The sequence below is a fragment of the Pseudochaenichthys georgianus genome, unplaced genomic scaffold, assembly GCF_902827115.2.
Source record: "Pseudochaenichthys georgianus unplaced genomic scaffold, fPseGeo1.2 scaffold_651_arrow_ctg1, whole genome shotgun sequence".
Lineage (NCBI taxonomy): Eukaryota > Metazoa > Chordata > Actinopteri > Perciformes > Channichthyidae > Pseudochaenichthys > Pseudochaenichthys georgianus.
The window spans coordinates 26,386-43,058 of record NW_027263206.1 but is presented as its reverse complement, the minus strand read 5'-3'; the positions used below and the strand labels follow the sequence as shown (position 1 = coordinate 43,058).

The 16,673-nt window shown below is 42.2% G+C and overlaps 2 protein-coding genes across 2 annotated transcripts in view; both read left to right on the top strand.

The window, feature by feature from the left end:
* Positions 1–57: 57 nt before the first annotated feature.
* On the top strand, positions 58–10,861 carry f7i (coagulation factor VIIi). Its single transcript, XM_034079555.2, has 8 exons — positions 58–155; positions 6,723–6,886; positions 7,249–7,273; positions 7,428–7,541; positions 7,732–7,869; positions 8,282–8,397; positions 8,809–8,932; positions 9,785–10,861. The coding sequence occupies exons 1-8, from the start codon at positions 104–106 to the stop codon at positions 10,408–10,410; spliced, it is 1,359 nt and encodes a 452-aa protein (XP_033935446.1). The 5' UTR covers positions 58–103; the 3' UTR covers positions 10,411–10,861.
* Positions 10,862–11,360: 499 nt separating this feature from the next.
* f10 (coagulation factor X) overlaps positions 11,361–16,673 on the top strand; it is a 12,971-nt gene continuing 7,658 nt past the window's right edge. Inside the window, 5 exon segments of the mRNA XM_034079551.2 lie at positions 11,361–11,470; positions 12,033–12,193; positions 12,446–12,470; positions 12,608–12,721; positions 16,547–16,673. The exon segment at positions 16,547–16,673 is cut by the window's right edge and continues 2 nt beyond it. Of these exon segments, the coding sequence (XP_033935442.1) occupies positions 11,398–11,470; positions 12,033–12,193; positions 12,446–12,470; positions 12,608–12,721; positions 16,547–16,673 (500 nt within the window). The 5' untranslated portion in view covers positions 11,361–11,397.

Sequence of the window (16,673 nt, the reverse complement as noted above, 5' to 3'; positions counted from 1 at the left end):
GCAGATAGCAAAGGGTCAAAGGTCAGGTGGAGGTGTGTTCACTGACCTGGTGGAGATAAAAGCTCTTTAGTCGGGGTTTAGAGGAGACAGTAAACACATCACGATGTTTGAGAGGAGCGTCTGCTTTCTGCTGATCGGCCTCTCTCAGGCTGCAGGTAAACAGGAAACACACCGTAGCATGTTAGCATGACAGGCAGGTACATACAGACAGGATGTTAGCATCTTAGCACGACAGGCAGGTACCTACAGACGGGATGTTAGCATGTTAGCATGACAGGCAGGTACATACAGATGGGATGTTAGCATGTTAGCATGACAGGCAGGTACCTACAGACGGGATGTTAGCATGTTAGCACGACAGGCAGGTACCTACAGACGGGATGTTAGCACGACAGGCAGGTACCTACAGACGGGATGTTAGCATGTTAGCATGACAGGCAGGTACCTACAGACGGGATGTTAGCATGTTAGCATGACAGGCAGGTACCTACAGACGGGATGTTAGCATGACAGGCAGGTACATACAGACGGGATGTTAGCATGACAGGCAGGTACATACAGACGGGATGTTAGCATGTTAGCATGACAGGCAGGTACATACAGACGGGATGTTAGCATGTTAGCATGACAGGCAGGTACATACAGAGGGGAGGTTAGCATGTTGTTAGCATGACAGACAGTAACACATAGATGTGGTGTTAGCATGTTAGCATTTTAGCTGTATGTCAACGTAAAAAAACAACTGACCTTTTTTCAGTTGTTTTGGTAGTTCTGCATCTCTTAGTATTTTAACAGACGTCTATTTGCTAATTTTATGTTTCTTTATTGCAGTTGTTTTTTATATTACATGTTCATCTCTTTCACGGTTGTTTTAATTTTTGTTGCTTCTTTTTGTAGTTTTGTTTTTTTGTAGTTTTCCGTTTTTTTGTAGTTTTGTTTTTTTGTAGTTTTCCGTTTTTTTGTAGTTTTGTTTTTTTGTAGTTTTCCGTTTTTTTGTAGTTTTGTTTTTTTGTAGTTTTCCGTTTTTTTGGTATTTTTCAGTTTTTTTGTAGTTTTCCGTTTTTTTTGTAGTTTTCCGTTTTTTCCCGTTTTTTTGTAGTTTTCCGTTTTTTCGTTTTTGTAGTTTTCCGTTTTTTTGGTATTTTTCAGTTTTTTTGTAGTTTTCAGTTTTTTTGTAGTTTTCCGTTTTTTTAGTTTTCCGTTTTTTCCCGTTTTTTTGTAGTTTTCCGTTTTTTTGTAGTTTTCCGTTTTTTTGGTATTTTTCAGTTTTTTTTGTAGTTTTCCGTTTTTTTGTAGTTTTCCGTTTTTTTGTAGTTTTCTGTTTTTTTGTAGTTTTCCGTTTTTTTGTAGTTTTCTGTTTTTTTTGTTAGCTTTAAGGATGTCTCTATTTTAAAATCCTTTTCTTTTCGTATTTTGAATGTTTCGAGTCTCTTTCTGGTGGTGTCGCTTCAGTGAACTACTTTTGGTGACTTCCCAACAGAAGATATTAGCCGTAACTTTCATCAGAGGCTCAGAGGAGCGTTCAGTAATCTTCTATGATGCTAACCTGATGCTAACCTGATGCTAACCTGATGCTAACCTGATGCTAACCTGATGGTAAACAGCTATTTCCAGGTGTTTCCAGTAGTTAATAATAATATAATGTTCTGTAGTGTTCGTTGAGAGGCAGCAGGTCCTGACAGGATGTAATAATAATATGTTTAATAGTGTTTTTGGAGAGGCAGCAGGTCCTGACAGGATGTAATATGAATAGATAGATAGATAGATAGATAGATTCAACTTATTGTCATTACACGGTACAGGTACCATGTAACGAAACGGTTTCTCTGCATTTGACCCATCCTAGTGTTAGGAGCAGTGAGCTGCCATTATGTACGGCACCCGGGGAGCAGTGTAGGGAACGGTGCCTTGCTCAGGGACACCTCGGTAGCACTTGGTCTTTCCGGGACTTGAACTGGTGACCTTCCAGTTGCCAAGCCAAGTCCCTATCGACTTCGCCACCACCGCCTAATATTAATATGTTTAATAGTGTTTTTGGAGAGGCAGCAGGTCCTGACAGGATGTAATAATATGTTTAATAGTGTTTTTGGAGAGGCAGCAGGTCCTGACAGGATGTAATAATATGTTTAATAGTGTTTTTGGAGAGGCAGCAGGTCCTGACAGGATGTAATAATATGTTTAATAGTGTTTTTGGAGAGGCAGCAGGTCCTGACAGGATGTAATAATAATATGTTTAATAGTGTTTTTGGAGAGGCAGCAGGTCCTGACAGGATGTAATAATAATATGTTTAATAGTGTTTTTTGGAGAGGCAGCAGGTCCTGACAGGATGTAATAATATGTTTAATAGTGTTTTTGGAGAGGCAGCAGGTCCTGACAGGATGTAATAATATGTTTAATAGTGTTTTTGGAGAGGCAGCAGGTCCTGACAGGATGTAATAATATGTTTAATAGTGTTTTTGGAGAGGCAGCAGGTCCTGACAGGATGTAATAATATGTTTAATAGTGTTTTTGGAGAGGCAGCAGGTCCTGACAGGATGTAATAATAATATGTTTACTAGTGTTTTTGGAGAGGCGGCAGGTCCTGACAGGATGTAATATTAATATGTTTAATAGTGTTTTTGGAGAGGCAGCAGGTCCTGACAGGATGTAATATTAATATGTTTAATAGTGTTTTTGGAGAGGCAGCAGGTCCTGACAGGATGTAATAATAATATGTTTAATAGTGTTTTTGGAGAGGCAGCAGGTCCTGACAGGATGTAATAATAATATGTTTAATAGTATTTTTGGAGAGGCAGCAGGTCCTGACAGGATGTAATATTAATATGTTTAATAGTGTTTTTGGAGAGGCAGCAGGTCCTGACAGGATGTAATATTAATATGTTTAATAGTGTTTTTGGAGAGGCAGCAGGTCCTGACAGGATGTATAATAATATGTTTAATAGTGTTTTGGAGAGGCAGCAGGTCCTGACAGGATGTAATATAATATGTTTAATAGTGTTTTTGGAGAGGCAGCAGGTCCTGACAGGATGTAATAATATGTTTAATAGTGTTTTTGGAGAGGCAGCAGGTCCTGACAGGATGTAATAATAATATGTTTAATAGTGTTTTTGGAGAGGCAGCAGGTCCTGACAGGATGTAATAATAATATGTTTAATAGTGTTTTTGGAGAGGCAGCAGGTCCTGACAGGATGTAATAATAATATGTTTACTAGTGTTTTTGGAGAGGCGGCAGGTCCTGACAGGATGTAATAATATGTTTAATAGTGTTTTTGGAGAGGCAGCAGGTCCTGACAGGATGTAATAATAATATGTTTACTAGTGTTTTTGGAGAGGCAGCAGGTCCTGACAGGATGTAATATTAATATGTTTAATAGTGTTTTTGGAGAGGCAGCAGGTCCTGACAGGATGTAATATTAATATGTTTAATAGTGTTTTTGGAGAGGCAGCAGGTCCTGACAGGATGTAATAATAATATGTTTAATAGTGTTTTTGGAGAGGCAAGCAGGTCCTGACAGGATGTAATAATAATATGTTTAATAGTGTTTTTGGAGAGGCAGCAGGTCCTGACAGGATGTAATAATATGTTTAATAGTGTTTTTGGAGAGGCAGCAGGTCCTGACAGGATGTAATAATATGTTTAATAGTGTTTTTGGAGAGGCAGCAGGTCCTGACAGGATGTAATATTAATATGTTTAATAGTGTTTTTGGAGAGGCAGCAGGTCCTGACAGGATGTAATAATAATATGTTTAATAGTGTTTTTGGAGAGGCAGCAGGTCCTGACAGGATGTAATAATATGTTTAATAGTGTTTTTGGAGAGGCAGCAGGTCCTGACAGGATGTAATAATATGTTTAATAGTGTTTTTGGAGAGGCAGCAGGTCCTGACAGGATGTAATATAATATGTTTAATAGTGTTTTTGGAGAGGCAGCAGGTCCTGACAGGATGTAATATAATATGTTTAATAGTGTTTTTGGAGAGGCAGCAGGTCCTGACAGGATGTAATAATAATATGTTTAATAGTGTTTTTGGAGAGGCAGCAGGTCCTGACAGGATGTAATAATAATATGTTTAATAGTGTTTTTGGAGAGGCAGCAGGTCCTGACAGGATGTAATATTAATATGTTTAATAGTGTTTTTGGAGAGGCAGCAGGTCCTGACAGGATGTAATAAATATGTTTAATAGTGTTTTTGGAGAGGCAGCAGGTCCTGACAGGATGTAATAATAATATGTTTAATAGTGTTTTTTGGAGAGGGCAGCAGGTCCTGACAGGATGTAATATAATATGTTTAATAGTGTTTTTGGAGAGGCGCAGGTCCTGACAGGATGTAATAATATGTTTAATAGTGTTTTTGGAGAGGCAGCAGGTCCTGACAGGATGTAATAATAATATGTTTAATAGTGTTTTTGGAGAGGCAGCAGGTCCTGACAGGATGTAATATTAATATGTTTAATAGTGTTTTTGGAGAGGCAGCAGGTCCTGACAGGATGTAATATATTTGTTTAATAGTGTTTTTGGAGAGGCAGCAGGTCCTGACAGGATGTAATAATAATATGTTTAATAGTGTTTTTGGAGAGGCAGCAGGTCCTGACAGGATGTAATAATATGTTTAATAGTGTTTTTGGAGAGGCAGCAGGTCCTGACAGGATGTAATAATATGTTTAATAGTGTTTTTGGAGAGGCAGCAGGTCCTGACAGGATGTAATATAATATGTTTAATAGTGTTTTTGGAGAGGCAGCAGGTCCTGACAGGATGTAATATAATATGTTTAATAGTGTTTTTGGAGAGGCAGCAGGTCCTGACAGGATGTAATAATAATATGTTTAATAGTGTTTTGGAGAGGCAGCAGGTCCTGACAGGATGTAATATAATATGTTTAATAGTGTTTTTGGAGAGGCAGCAGGTCCTGACAGGATGTAATATAATATGTTTAATAGTGTTTTTGGAGAGGCAGCAGGTCCTGACAGGATGTAATATAATATGTTTAATAGTGTTTTAGGAGAGGCAGCAGGTCCTGACAGGATGTAATATTAATATGTTTAATAGTGTTTTTGGAGAGGCAGCAGGTCCTGACAGGATGTAATATAATATGTTTAATAGTGTTTTTGGAGAGGCAGCAGGTCCTGACAGGATGTAATAATAATATGTTTAATAGTGTTTTTGGAGAGGCAGCAGGTCCTGACAGGATGTAATATTAATATGTTTAATAGTGTTTTTGGAGAGGCAGCAGGTCCTGACAGGATGTATATATATGTTTAATAGTGTTTTTGGAGAGGCAGCAGGTCCTGACAGGATGTAATAATAATATGTTTAATAGTGTTTTTGGAGAGGCAGCAGGTCCTGACAGGATGTAATAATAATATGTTTAATAGTGTTTTTGGAGAGGCAGCAGGTCCTGACAGGATGTAATATTAATATGTTTAATAGTGTTTTTGGAGAGGCAGCAGGTCCTGACAGGATGTAATAATATGTTTAATAGTGTTTTTGGAGAGGCAGCAGGTCCTGACAGGATGTAATAATAATATGTTTAATAGTGTTTTTGGAGAGGCAGCAGGTCCTGACAGGATGTAATAATAATATGTTTACTAGTGTTTTTGGAGAGGCGGCAGGTCCTGACAGGATGTAATAATATGTTTAATAGTGTTTTTGGAGAGGCAGCAGGTCCTGACAGGATGTAATAATAATATGTTTACTAGTGTTTTTGGAGAGGCAGCAGGTCCTGACAGGATGTAATATTAATATGTTTAATAGTGTTTTTGGAGAGGCAGCAGGTCCTGACAGGATGTAATATTAATATGTTTAATAGTGTTTTTGGAGAGGCAGCAGGTCCTGACAGGATGTAATAATAATATGTTTAATAGTGTTTTTGGAGAGGCAGCAGGTCCTGACAGGATGTAATAATAATATGTTTAATAGTATTTTTGGAGAGGCAGCAGGTCCTGACAGGATGTAATAATAATATGTTTAATAGTATTTTTGGAGAGGCAGCAGGTCCTGACAGGATGTAATAATATGTTTAATAGTGTTTTTGGAGAGGCAGCAGGTCCTGACAGGATGTAATAATATGTTTAATAGTGTTTTTGGAGAGGCAGCAGGTCCTGACAGGATGTAATATTAATATGTTTAATAGTGTTTTTGGAGAGGCAGCAGGTCCTGACAGGATGTAATATTAATATGTTTAATAGTGTTTTTGGAGAGGCAGCAGGTCCTGACAGGATGTAATAATAATATGTTTAATAGTGTTTTTGGAGAGGCAGCAGGTCCTGACAGGATGTAATAATAATATGTTTAATAGTGTTTTTGGAGAGGCAGCAGGTCCTGACAGGATGTAATATTAATATGTTTAATAGTGTTTTTGGAGAGGCAGCAGGTCCTGACAGGATGTAATAATATGTTTAATAGTGTTTTTGGAGAGGCAGCAGGTCCTGACAGGATGTAATAATAATATGTTTAATAGTGTTTTTGGAGAGGCAGCAGGTCCTGACAGGATGTAATAATATGTTTAATAGTGTTCGTTGAGAGGCAGCAGGTCCTGACAGGATGTAATAATAATATGTTTAATAGTGTTCGTTGAGAGGCAGCAGGTCCTGACAGGATGTAATAATATGTTTAATAGTGTTTTTGGAGAGGCAGCAGGTCCTGACAGGATGTAATAATATGTTTAATAGTGTTTTTGGAGAGGCAGCAGGTCCTGACAGGATGTAATAATATGTTTAATAGTGTTTTTGGAGAGGCAGCAGGCGAACATCGTGCTTCAAAGATGGCGTCGAGCCAACAGAGGCTTCCTGGAGGAGCTGAAACAGGGAAACCTGGAGCGAGAGTGCATCGAGGAAATCTGTTCCTACGAGGAGGCGAGGGAGGTGTTCGAGGACGAGGACATGACGGTGAGACGTAGAAGTAGTTCATTTGCCGTAATGAAGTCGTTCTTTGTTAAACAGAGAAATATGTTTGTTGTAATTATTTTGCTACGCTTTGATTCTGGTTATTTACGATCCTCTTCTTGGTAGTTTTGAGTCTAATTTTGTAGTTTTTGTGTGTTTTGTAGTTTTTGTGTGTTTTGTAGTTCTTGTGTGTTTTGTAGTTCTTGTGTGTTTTGTAGTTCTTGTGTGTTTTGTAGTTCTCTGTGTGTTTTGTAGTCTTTGTGTGTTTTGTAGTTCTTGTGTGTTTTGTAGTTCTCTGGTGTGGAAACAGATGGAAAAAGTCTTTATTATGGTCAGTTTAATAAAATGTGTTTTTATCGTTGCAGAAACAATTCTGGCTGACGTACGAACGTGAGTATTTCTCTGTCCTTCAGGTGGTTTGCACTTCTTGAACCAGCAGAATAAATCAGACTTATTGATCCGCTGGAGAGATCAGAGTCTGTTCGTCCACCTCCTCTCAGAGTTACATCATAACCATATTTATTGCGATGTTTTCTGTCCGCAGGTCGCGACCCCTGCCTGGTGAACCCGTGTCGTAACAACGGGACGTGCGTCTACATGGAAGATTCGTACACATGTTACTGCAGCGAGGGCTTCGAGGGACAGTACTGCCAGACGGGTACACTGACAAATAAACAGGAAGTCACAAAACCGCAATTAATAAATACGAGATAAATCGTGAAGACTAAAGCTACCGACTTTGTTTCGTAAAGTTCTCCTAAAGAACACGTTTTTAGCTACCTACCTACCCGACTTTATATATTGTTATTTTATTGGTAGTATACATTAATGTGTATCCCCCCCCGCAGTGATAGAAGACGCGCTGAAGTGTCTCTATCAGAACGGACACTGCGAACAGTTCTGCGACGGATCAACCGAACATCGTACGTGCTTCTGCGCCGACGGATACAAGCTGGGGGAGGACGGGCGGAGCTGCGTCGCTCAGGGTGAGAGAGATACGTATATATTTACTGAGTGTTACACCTACCTTAGTGTAGCATTTCTGAAGGTGCAGTGACGTCCGTAAACAGCAGGGGGCAGCAGAGTCTGGATTGATAGAAATAGAAGTTACGATGAGAAATTAAAAGTACTTCCTGTTGTTAAATAACAAATGATGGATCTGGGACCGGGTACAATTATAAAAGTATTATTAATTATGGAATAAATAATTATATACATATTAAAGAATAATCAATATGGTTAGTATAAAGTAAATACATGATAAATAATTAAAATGATGAAATATAATAATAATATTTATGTTGTGATTATTGTTTATAAAATGTACGTTTTGATATTCAACATGTTCTCAAATCATTCCAACTTTTCTGACCGATATCTTCTGTGTTTCTGTTCCAGTGGAGTTCCCCTGTGGTCAGGTTCCTCCGAAGGAACTGGTCCCAGATCAGAGTTCAGTGGGTCAGACCCGGCTGGTGGGGGGGAGACAGTGCCCCCCCGGAGACTGTCCCTGGCAGGTAAACAGAGACCAGCGCCCCCTACAGGCTGAAGGCTTCATATACAGCTGTTCATCCTGAATGTCCTCTTCCAACGTGAGAGTAGCATTGAGTTCAGCTCGCGAGCAGCCTTCAAAGTCCGAATTCTGAGAAAAAAAGTCCGAATTTTTTGATTTTGAGAAAAAAAGTCCGAATTTTTTGATTTTGAGAAAAAAAGTCCGAATTTTGAGAAAAACGATTTTGAGAAATTCCGAAAAGTCAGAATTTTGAGATTTTTTTAAAAACTCCGAATGAGATGATAGCCATGTGATCACCATGATGATGCAGCCTCTATGGAGAGAGACAGGAACTAGCCGATGCTCCGGATGTGATGACTCCAGACACATGGGTCCAGCTGCCTGTCAGGAACTGAAGAGCTTCATCTCTCCTCAGGTTCTGGTCCAGTTGAACGGAGAGAGCCACTGTGGAGGAGTTCTGGTGAACAGCCAATGGGTGGTCACCGCGGCACACTGTATCCATGGCAACAACAGCGGGCAGAACCTCACCGTGGTGGCAGGTAACCAGTCAGCGCTTTGTTCAGAATAAATACCTTTTCTATAAAGACGTTCTATATCTCTATATGTTGTTAATGCTGTTTTCAATGTTGTTGTTTGTAAATAATAATAATAATTAGGGCTCGGTTCCCCTCCTCGACTCCCCTCCTCTCTCCTCGGCTCCCCTTCTCTCCTCGGTTCCCCTCCTCTCTCCTCGGCTCCCCTCCTCGACTCCTCTCTCCTCGGTTCCCCTCCTCGACTCCTCTCTCCTCGGTTCCCCTCCTGGACTCCCCTCCTCTCTCCTCGACTCCCCTTCTCTCCTCGGTTCCCCTCCTCTCTCCTCGGCTCCCCTCCTCGACTCCTCTCTCCTCGGTTCCCCTCCTCGACTCCTCTCTCCTCGGCTCCTCTCCTCGACTCCTCTCTCCTCGGTTCCCCTCCTCGACTCCTCTCTCCTCGGTTCCCCTCCTCGACTCCTCTCTCCTCGGTTCCCCTCCTGGACTCCCCTCCTCTCTCCTCGGTTCCCCTCCTCGACTCCCCTTCTCTCCTCGGCTCCCCTCCTCGACTCCCCTTCTCTCCTCGGCTCCCCTCCTCGACTCCCCTTCTCTCCTCGGCTCCCCTCCTCGACTCCTCTTTCCTCGGTTCCCCTCCTCCCCTCCTCTCTCCTCGGCTCCCCTCCTCGACTCCCCTTCTCTCCTCGGTTCCCCTCCTCTCTCCTCGGCTCCCCTCCTCGACTCCTCTCTCCTCGGTTCCCCTCCTCGACTCCTCTCTCCTCGGCTCCCGAGGAGAGAGGAGATACGGCCTGAGATACGGCCTATAATAATGTTGTTTTAAATGTTGTTGTTGTTTGTAAATCTACGTTGTGTCTCGGCCCCCAGGTGAACACAACCTTGACGTGTTCGAGGGCACGGAGCAGCACACGTCTGTCTTCATGGCGATCCCGTACCCTGGTTACGTGGCGTTGTCAGGTGACGGTGACGTGGCGTTGCTTAGGCTCCGCCTCCCGGTGACTCCGAGTCCTCGAGTCGTTCCCGTCTGCCTGCCGACTCGAAGCTTCGCCGAACGGGAGCTGCTGCCGGTTCGATACCACGTGGTGTCGGGGTGGGGGGGGCGCACCGTGGGGGGTAACGCCCCCTCTGCCCCCCCCGCCCCACCCTCCCCCCTCCTCCGCACCATGAACGTTCCCATCCTGCCGAACGCTGAGTGTTCCCGACGCTCCGGGTTCAACTTCACGGACAACATGCTGTGCGCAGGGTACCTGCAGGGACAGGCGGACGGTTGCCGTGGCGACGACGGGGCACCGCTGGTCACACTGTACGGACACACCCACTTCCTGTCCGGCGTGGTGGGGTGGGGGCGGGGCTGCCAGCACCGCGGGTATTACGGGGTGTACGCCAAGATGGCCAACTTCGTGGAGTGGGTGGAGGAGACCATGAAGAACCCCCCCCCCGAGACCCCGCCCATCGGGAAGCACCTCGACGCGATGCAGCAGAAACCGGGTTAAACCATTATCCACGGGTTTTAGGGGGTCATTTTGCTCTGTTGACAGTTACCACTTGTTCTTCGACTTGTTGACGGTTACGTGACTTGTTGACGGTTACGTGACTTGTTGACGGTTACGTGACTTGTTGACGGTTACGTGACTTGTTGACGGTTACGTGACTTGTTGACGGTTACCACTTGTTGACGGTTACGTGACTTGTTGACGGTTACCACTTGTTGACGTTACGTGACTTGTTGACGGTTACCACTTGTTGACGGTTACGTGACTTGTTGACGGTTACCACTTGTTGACGGTTACCACTTGTTGACGTTACGTGACTTGTTGACGGTTACCACTTGTTGACGGTTACCACTTGTCGCTCCAACCCTCTTCTGTCCCGTCGTAACAAAGCGGTTTTGGTCTGTATCGATGTCGATGATTCGAAGCTGAATAAAGTTTCTGAAGCGACGGATCATTTGTCCAACAGTCCTTATTTTTAACATCTTATAGTGGATTTTATACATTATTGACTTTAGCATTTTTATAAAAGTAGTATTAATCATGGGATACATATTTAAATATATAACAAATATTACTGAATATATCAATATGGATAGTTATAAGTAAATACATGATACATTTAGTTATGGATTATAGAATAAATAATTAATTATATATAAATGATAAAAATGAGTTAAATATTGAAAAAACTATTAAAACATATTTTAACAAATGTTTAACTTTTTTCAATATTTAAAAACGATATAAATGAAATTAACCACAATTTTTAAATGTATTGCAATAGCGCTTTACTTTGACAGCCTGACATGCTGTAGTTTCCAGTCTGCAAACACACGCTGACCTCAGCTGAGTTTAAACCTGAATGAATGTAAACACTCCCTCAGGTCGTTGCCCTCCTCCCTCCCTCCTCCCTCTCTCCTCCCTCCTTCCCTCCTCCATTACTTCCTCTCTTCTCTCTCAGGTTTTATTCTCCGTGGTCGCGGCGCCATGTTGACGTCTGTTTGTGTTCTCCGGCTGACGCTCGGCGTCCTGCTGCTGCAGCTGATCGACGCTCACCAAGGTACCTCATTTACATATTACGGGCTCATTACATAATCCAGGTGAGAAGGGGGAGGTGTGTTGACCCTTGACCCCGTCCAGTGTGCTGAGTTGAGTTCAGAACAGAAGGGCTGAAATTATTTCCATTTTCGGGTCATTTTAAGGTTTTATTACCAGTTAGATTAGAGCTACGAAGATGGGCGATGTTGCTTTTTGGCGTCCAGTTGGTGGTTGCTGGGACTTTCGGTTTACACGTTGAAACATCGAGGTGTGGCGCCTGTTTCTCTAAAATGCTTCTCATTGGGAGTGTCTACTAAAGGGTCTTGAGTGGAAATGTGAAAGGTTTTAAGAGTTATTACAAAAAGCTCTTGTAGAAACGCTAACTGGTTACATGGAATCATTTTCAAAAATAAAGCGTAAGGTGTCATTTTGGCTAACGTGGCTAACACAAAGCTAACAAAGCTAACGTGGCTAACACAAAGCTAACAAAGCTAACGTGGCTAACATGATGACCCAGTTTACTCTAACGTGATTGAATTGTGATTCGAGTGTTTTCCAGAGACGTACCGATGTTTGTGTTTCAGTGTTTCTGGACGGCGACTCGGCGCGGCAGCTCCTGAGCCGCCGGAGACGAGCCAACAGCTTCCTGGAGGAAATGAAGCAGGGCAACATGGAGCGGGAGTGCTACGAGGAGCGCTGCAACTGGGAGGAGGCGCGGGAGATCTTCGAGAACGCAGACAAAACGGTGAATATCGCCTGAAACTCAAACTCCACGAACACTTCGGAGATCTGATTCACTCTCAGGGGCAGCCAACGCTGTGGGTCGCTTGTTGGCGGTACAGCTTCTTAGGAATCAGCAAACATTCAACATGTTATTCAAAGTCACCAGGTTCAGATATTGATACGAAAATGTCTTGAAAAAAGTCCCAAAAACCTTCATTAGCTATTTTTCATGGTTTGAGTTGAAATATTTAATTCTCTGTTTTATTGTTTTCAGAATGAATTCTGGGCCAAATACGTTGGTGAGACCTTTGTTACTTACTCTACCTATAGCACCGTCTGGTTCTTTTTAACATCAACCTTTCAATATGTGTGAAGCAGGAAATGTACCAAAGAAAGCAGGAACTGAGTTGTTGTTGTTGTCGTCGTTGTTGTTCAGATGGCGACGCCTGCCTGTCGGTGCCCTGCGCTCACAACGGAGTGTGTAAGGATGGGATCGGCAGCTACACGTGCTACTGCAAAGACGGGTACCAGGGCTTCAACTGTGAGATCGGTACGGACCGCAAAACACATCAACACACACATCAACACACACCAAACACATCACCGCCTTCGAGACTGATGCTAGTGATGCTAACACTGCTTCCTTTAGACTGATGCTAGTGATGCTAACACTGCTTCCTTTAGACTGATGCTAGTGATGCTAACACTGCTTCCTTTAGACTGATGCTAACACTGCTTCCTTAGACTGATGCTAGTGATGCTAACACTGCTTCCTTAGACTGATGCTAGTGATGCTAACACTGCTTCCTTTAGACTGATGCTAGTGATGCTAACACTGCTTCCTTTAAACTGATGCTAGTGATGCTAACACTGCTTCCTTTAAACTGATGCTAGTGATGCTAACACTGCTTCCTTTAGACTGATGCTAACACTGCTTCCTTTAGACTGATGCTAGTGATGCTAGTGATGCTAACACTGCTTCCTTTAGACTGATGCTAGTGATGCTAACACTGCTTCCTTTAAACTGATGCTAGTGATGCTAACACTGCTTCCTTTAAGACTGATGCTAATGATGCTAACACTGCTTCCTTTAAACTGATGCTAGTGATGCTAACACTGCTTCCTTTAAACTGATGCTAGTGATGCTAAACACTGCTTCCTTTAAACTGATGCTAGTGATGCTAACACTGCTTCCTTTAGACTGATGCTAGTGATGCTAACACTGCTTCCTTTAAACTGATGCTAGTGATGCTAACACTGCTTCCTTTAAACTGATGCTAGTGATGCTAACACTGCTTCCTTTAGACTGATGCTAGTGATGCTAACACTGCTTCCTTTAAACTGATGCTAGTGATGCTAACACTGCTTCCTCTAAACTGATGCGAACACTGCTTCCTCCAAACTGATGCTAATGATGCTAACACTGCTTCCTTTAAACTGATGCTAACACTGCTTCCTCCAAACTGATGCTAGTGATGCTAACACTGCTTCCTTTAAACTGATGCTAACACTGCTTCCTTTAAACTGATGCTAGTGATGCTAACACTGCTTCCTTTAAACTGATGCTAACACTGCTTCCTTTAAACTGATGCTAATGATGCTAACACTGCTTCCTCTAAACTGATGCTACTGATGCTAGTGATGCTAACACTGCTTCCTCTAAACTGATGCTAATGATGCTAACACTGCTTCCTCTAAACTGATGCTAGTGATGCTAACACTGCTTCCTTTAAACTGATGCTAACACTGCTTCCTCTAAACTGATGCTAATGTTGCTAACACTGCTTCCTCTAAACCTGATGCTAATGTTGCTAACACTGCTTCCTCTAAACTGATGCTAATAGTGCTAACACTGCTTCCTTTAAACTGATGCTAGTGATGCTAACACTGCTTCCTTTAAACTGATGCTAGTGATACTAACACTGCTTCCTCCAAACTGATGCTAGTGATGCTAACACTGCTTCCTTTAAACTGATGCTACACTGCTTCCTTTAAACTGATGCTAGTGATGCTAACACTGCTTCCTTAAACTGATGCTAGTGATGCTAACACTGCTTCCTCCAAACTGATGCTAGTGATGCTAACACTGCTTCCTCCAAACTGATGCTAATGTTGCTAACACTGCTTCTTTTAAAACTGATGCGAGTGAATGCTAACACTGCTTCCTCTAAACTGATGCTAATAGTGCTAACACGGCTTCCTTTAAACTGATGCTAGTGATGCTAACACTGCTTCCTTTAAACTGATGCTAGTGATTGCTAACACTGCTTCCTCCAAACTGATGGCTAGTGATGCTAACACTGCTTCCTTTAAACTGATGCTAACACTGCTTCCTTTAAACTGATGCTAGTGATGCTAACACTGCTTCCTTAAACTGATGCTAGTGATGCTAACACTGCTTCCTCCAAACTGATGCTAGTGATGCTAACACTGCTTCCTCCAAACTGATGCTAATGTTGCTAACACTGCTTCTTTTAAACTGATGCTAGTGATGCTAACACTGCTTCATTTAAACTGATGCTAGTGATGCTAACTGCTTCCTTTAAACTGATGCTAACACTGCTTCCTCTAAACTGATGCTAGTGATGCTAACACTGCTTCCTTTAAACTGATGCTAGTGATGCTAACTGCTTCCTTAAACTGATGCTAACAGCTGCTTCCTCTAAACTGATGCTAGTGATGCTAACACTGATTCCTTTAAACTGATGCTAGTGATGCTAACACTGCTTCCTCTAAACTGATGCTAGTGATGCTAACACTGCTTCCTTTAAACTGATGCTAACACTGCTTCCTCTAAACTGATGCTAGTGATGCTAACACTGCTTCCTCTAAACTGATGCTAGTGATGCTAACACTGCTTCCTTTAAACTGATGCTAACATGCTTCCTTTAAACTGATGCTAACACTGCTTCCTTTAAACTGATGCTAACACTGCTTCCTCCAAACTGATGTGCTAGTGATGCTAACACCGCTTCTCCCAAACTGATGCTAATGTTGCTAACACTGCTTCCTTTAAACTTATGCTAATGATGCTAACACTGCTTCTTTTAAACTGATACTAATGATGCTAACACTGCTTCTCTAAACTGATGCTAGTGATGCTAACACTGCTTCCTCTAAACTTATGCTAATGATGCTAACACTGCTTCCTCTAAACTGATGCTAATGATGCTAACACTGCTTCCTCTAAACTTATGCTAATGATGCTAGTGATGCTAACACTGCTTCTTTTAAACTGATACTAATGATGCTAACACTGCTTCTCTAAACTGATGCTAGTGATGCTAACACTGCTTCCTCTAAACTGATGCTAATGATGCTAACACTGCTTCCTCTAAACTGATGCTAGTGATGCTAACACTGCTTCCTCTAAACTGATGCTAATGATGCTAACACTGCTTCCCTAAACTGATGCTAGTGATGCTAACACACTGCTTCCTCTAAACTGATGCTAGTGATGCTAACACTGCTTCCTTTAGACTGATGCTAGTGATGCTAACACTGCTTCCTCTAAACTGATGCTAGTGATGCTAACACTGCTTCCTCTAAACTGATACTAATGATGCTAACACTGCTTCCTTTAAACTGATGCTAGTGATGCTAACACTGCTTCCTCTAAACTGATGCTAGTGATGCTAACACTGCTTCCTCTAAACTGATACTAATGATGCTAACACTGCTTCCTCTAAACTGATGCTAATGATGCTAACACTGCTTCCTCTAAACTTATGCTAATGATGCTAGTGATGCTAACACTGCTTCTTTTAAACTGAACTAATGATGCTAACACTGCTTCTCTAAACTGATGCTAGTGATGCTAACACTAACACTGCTTCCTTAAACTGATGCTAATGATGCTAACACTGCTTCCTCTAAACTGATGCTAGTGATGCTAACACTGCTTCCTCTAAAACTGATACTAATGATGCTAACACTGCTTCCTCTAAACTGATGCTAGTGATGCTAACACTGCTTCCTCTAAACTGATGCTAGTGATGCTAACACTCTTCCTTTAAACTGATGCTAGTGATGCTAACACTGCTTCCTTTAAACTGATGCTAGTGATGCTAACACTGCTTCCTTAAACTGATGCTAGTGATGCTAACACTGATTCCTTTAAACTGATGCTAGTGATGCTAACACTGCTTCCTTTAAACTGATGCTATGATGCTAACACTGCTTCCTCCTTAAACTGATGCTAGTGATGCTAACACTGCTTCCTTTAAACTGATGCTAGTGATGCTAACACTGCTTCCTTTAAATCTGATGCTAGTGATGCTAACACGCTTCCTTTAAACTGATGCTAGTGATGCTAACACTGCTTCCTTTAAAACTGATGCTAGTGATGCTAACACTGCTTCCTTTATCGCTGCAGTTATCCCCGAGCTGTGTGAGAATAAAAATGGCGGCTGTGAGCACTTCTGTAACTTGGCTTCGGGAAACGTTCAGTGCTCCTGCGCCAACGGATAACTTCTGGGACCGGACGATAAATCCTGCGACTC

Excerpts from the sequence above, each read along its gene's own strand:
- f7i (XM_034079555.2), top strand. The coding sequence starts at position 104 with ATGTTTGAGAGGAGCGTCTGCTTTCTGCTGATCGGCCTCTCTCAGGCT. Across the intron at positions 7,274-7,427 it reads ATTCTGGCTGACGTACGAAC|GTCGCGACCCCTGCCTGGTG; the intron begins GTGAGTATTTCT and ends TTCTGTCCGCAG. Across the intron at positions 8,933-9,784 it reads GAACCTCACCGTGGTGGCAG|GTGAACACAACCTTGACGTG; the intron begins GTAACCAGTCAG and ends CTCGGCCCCCAG.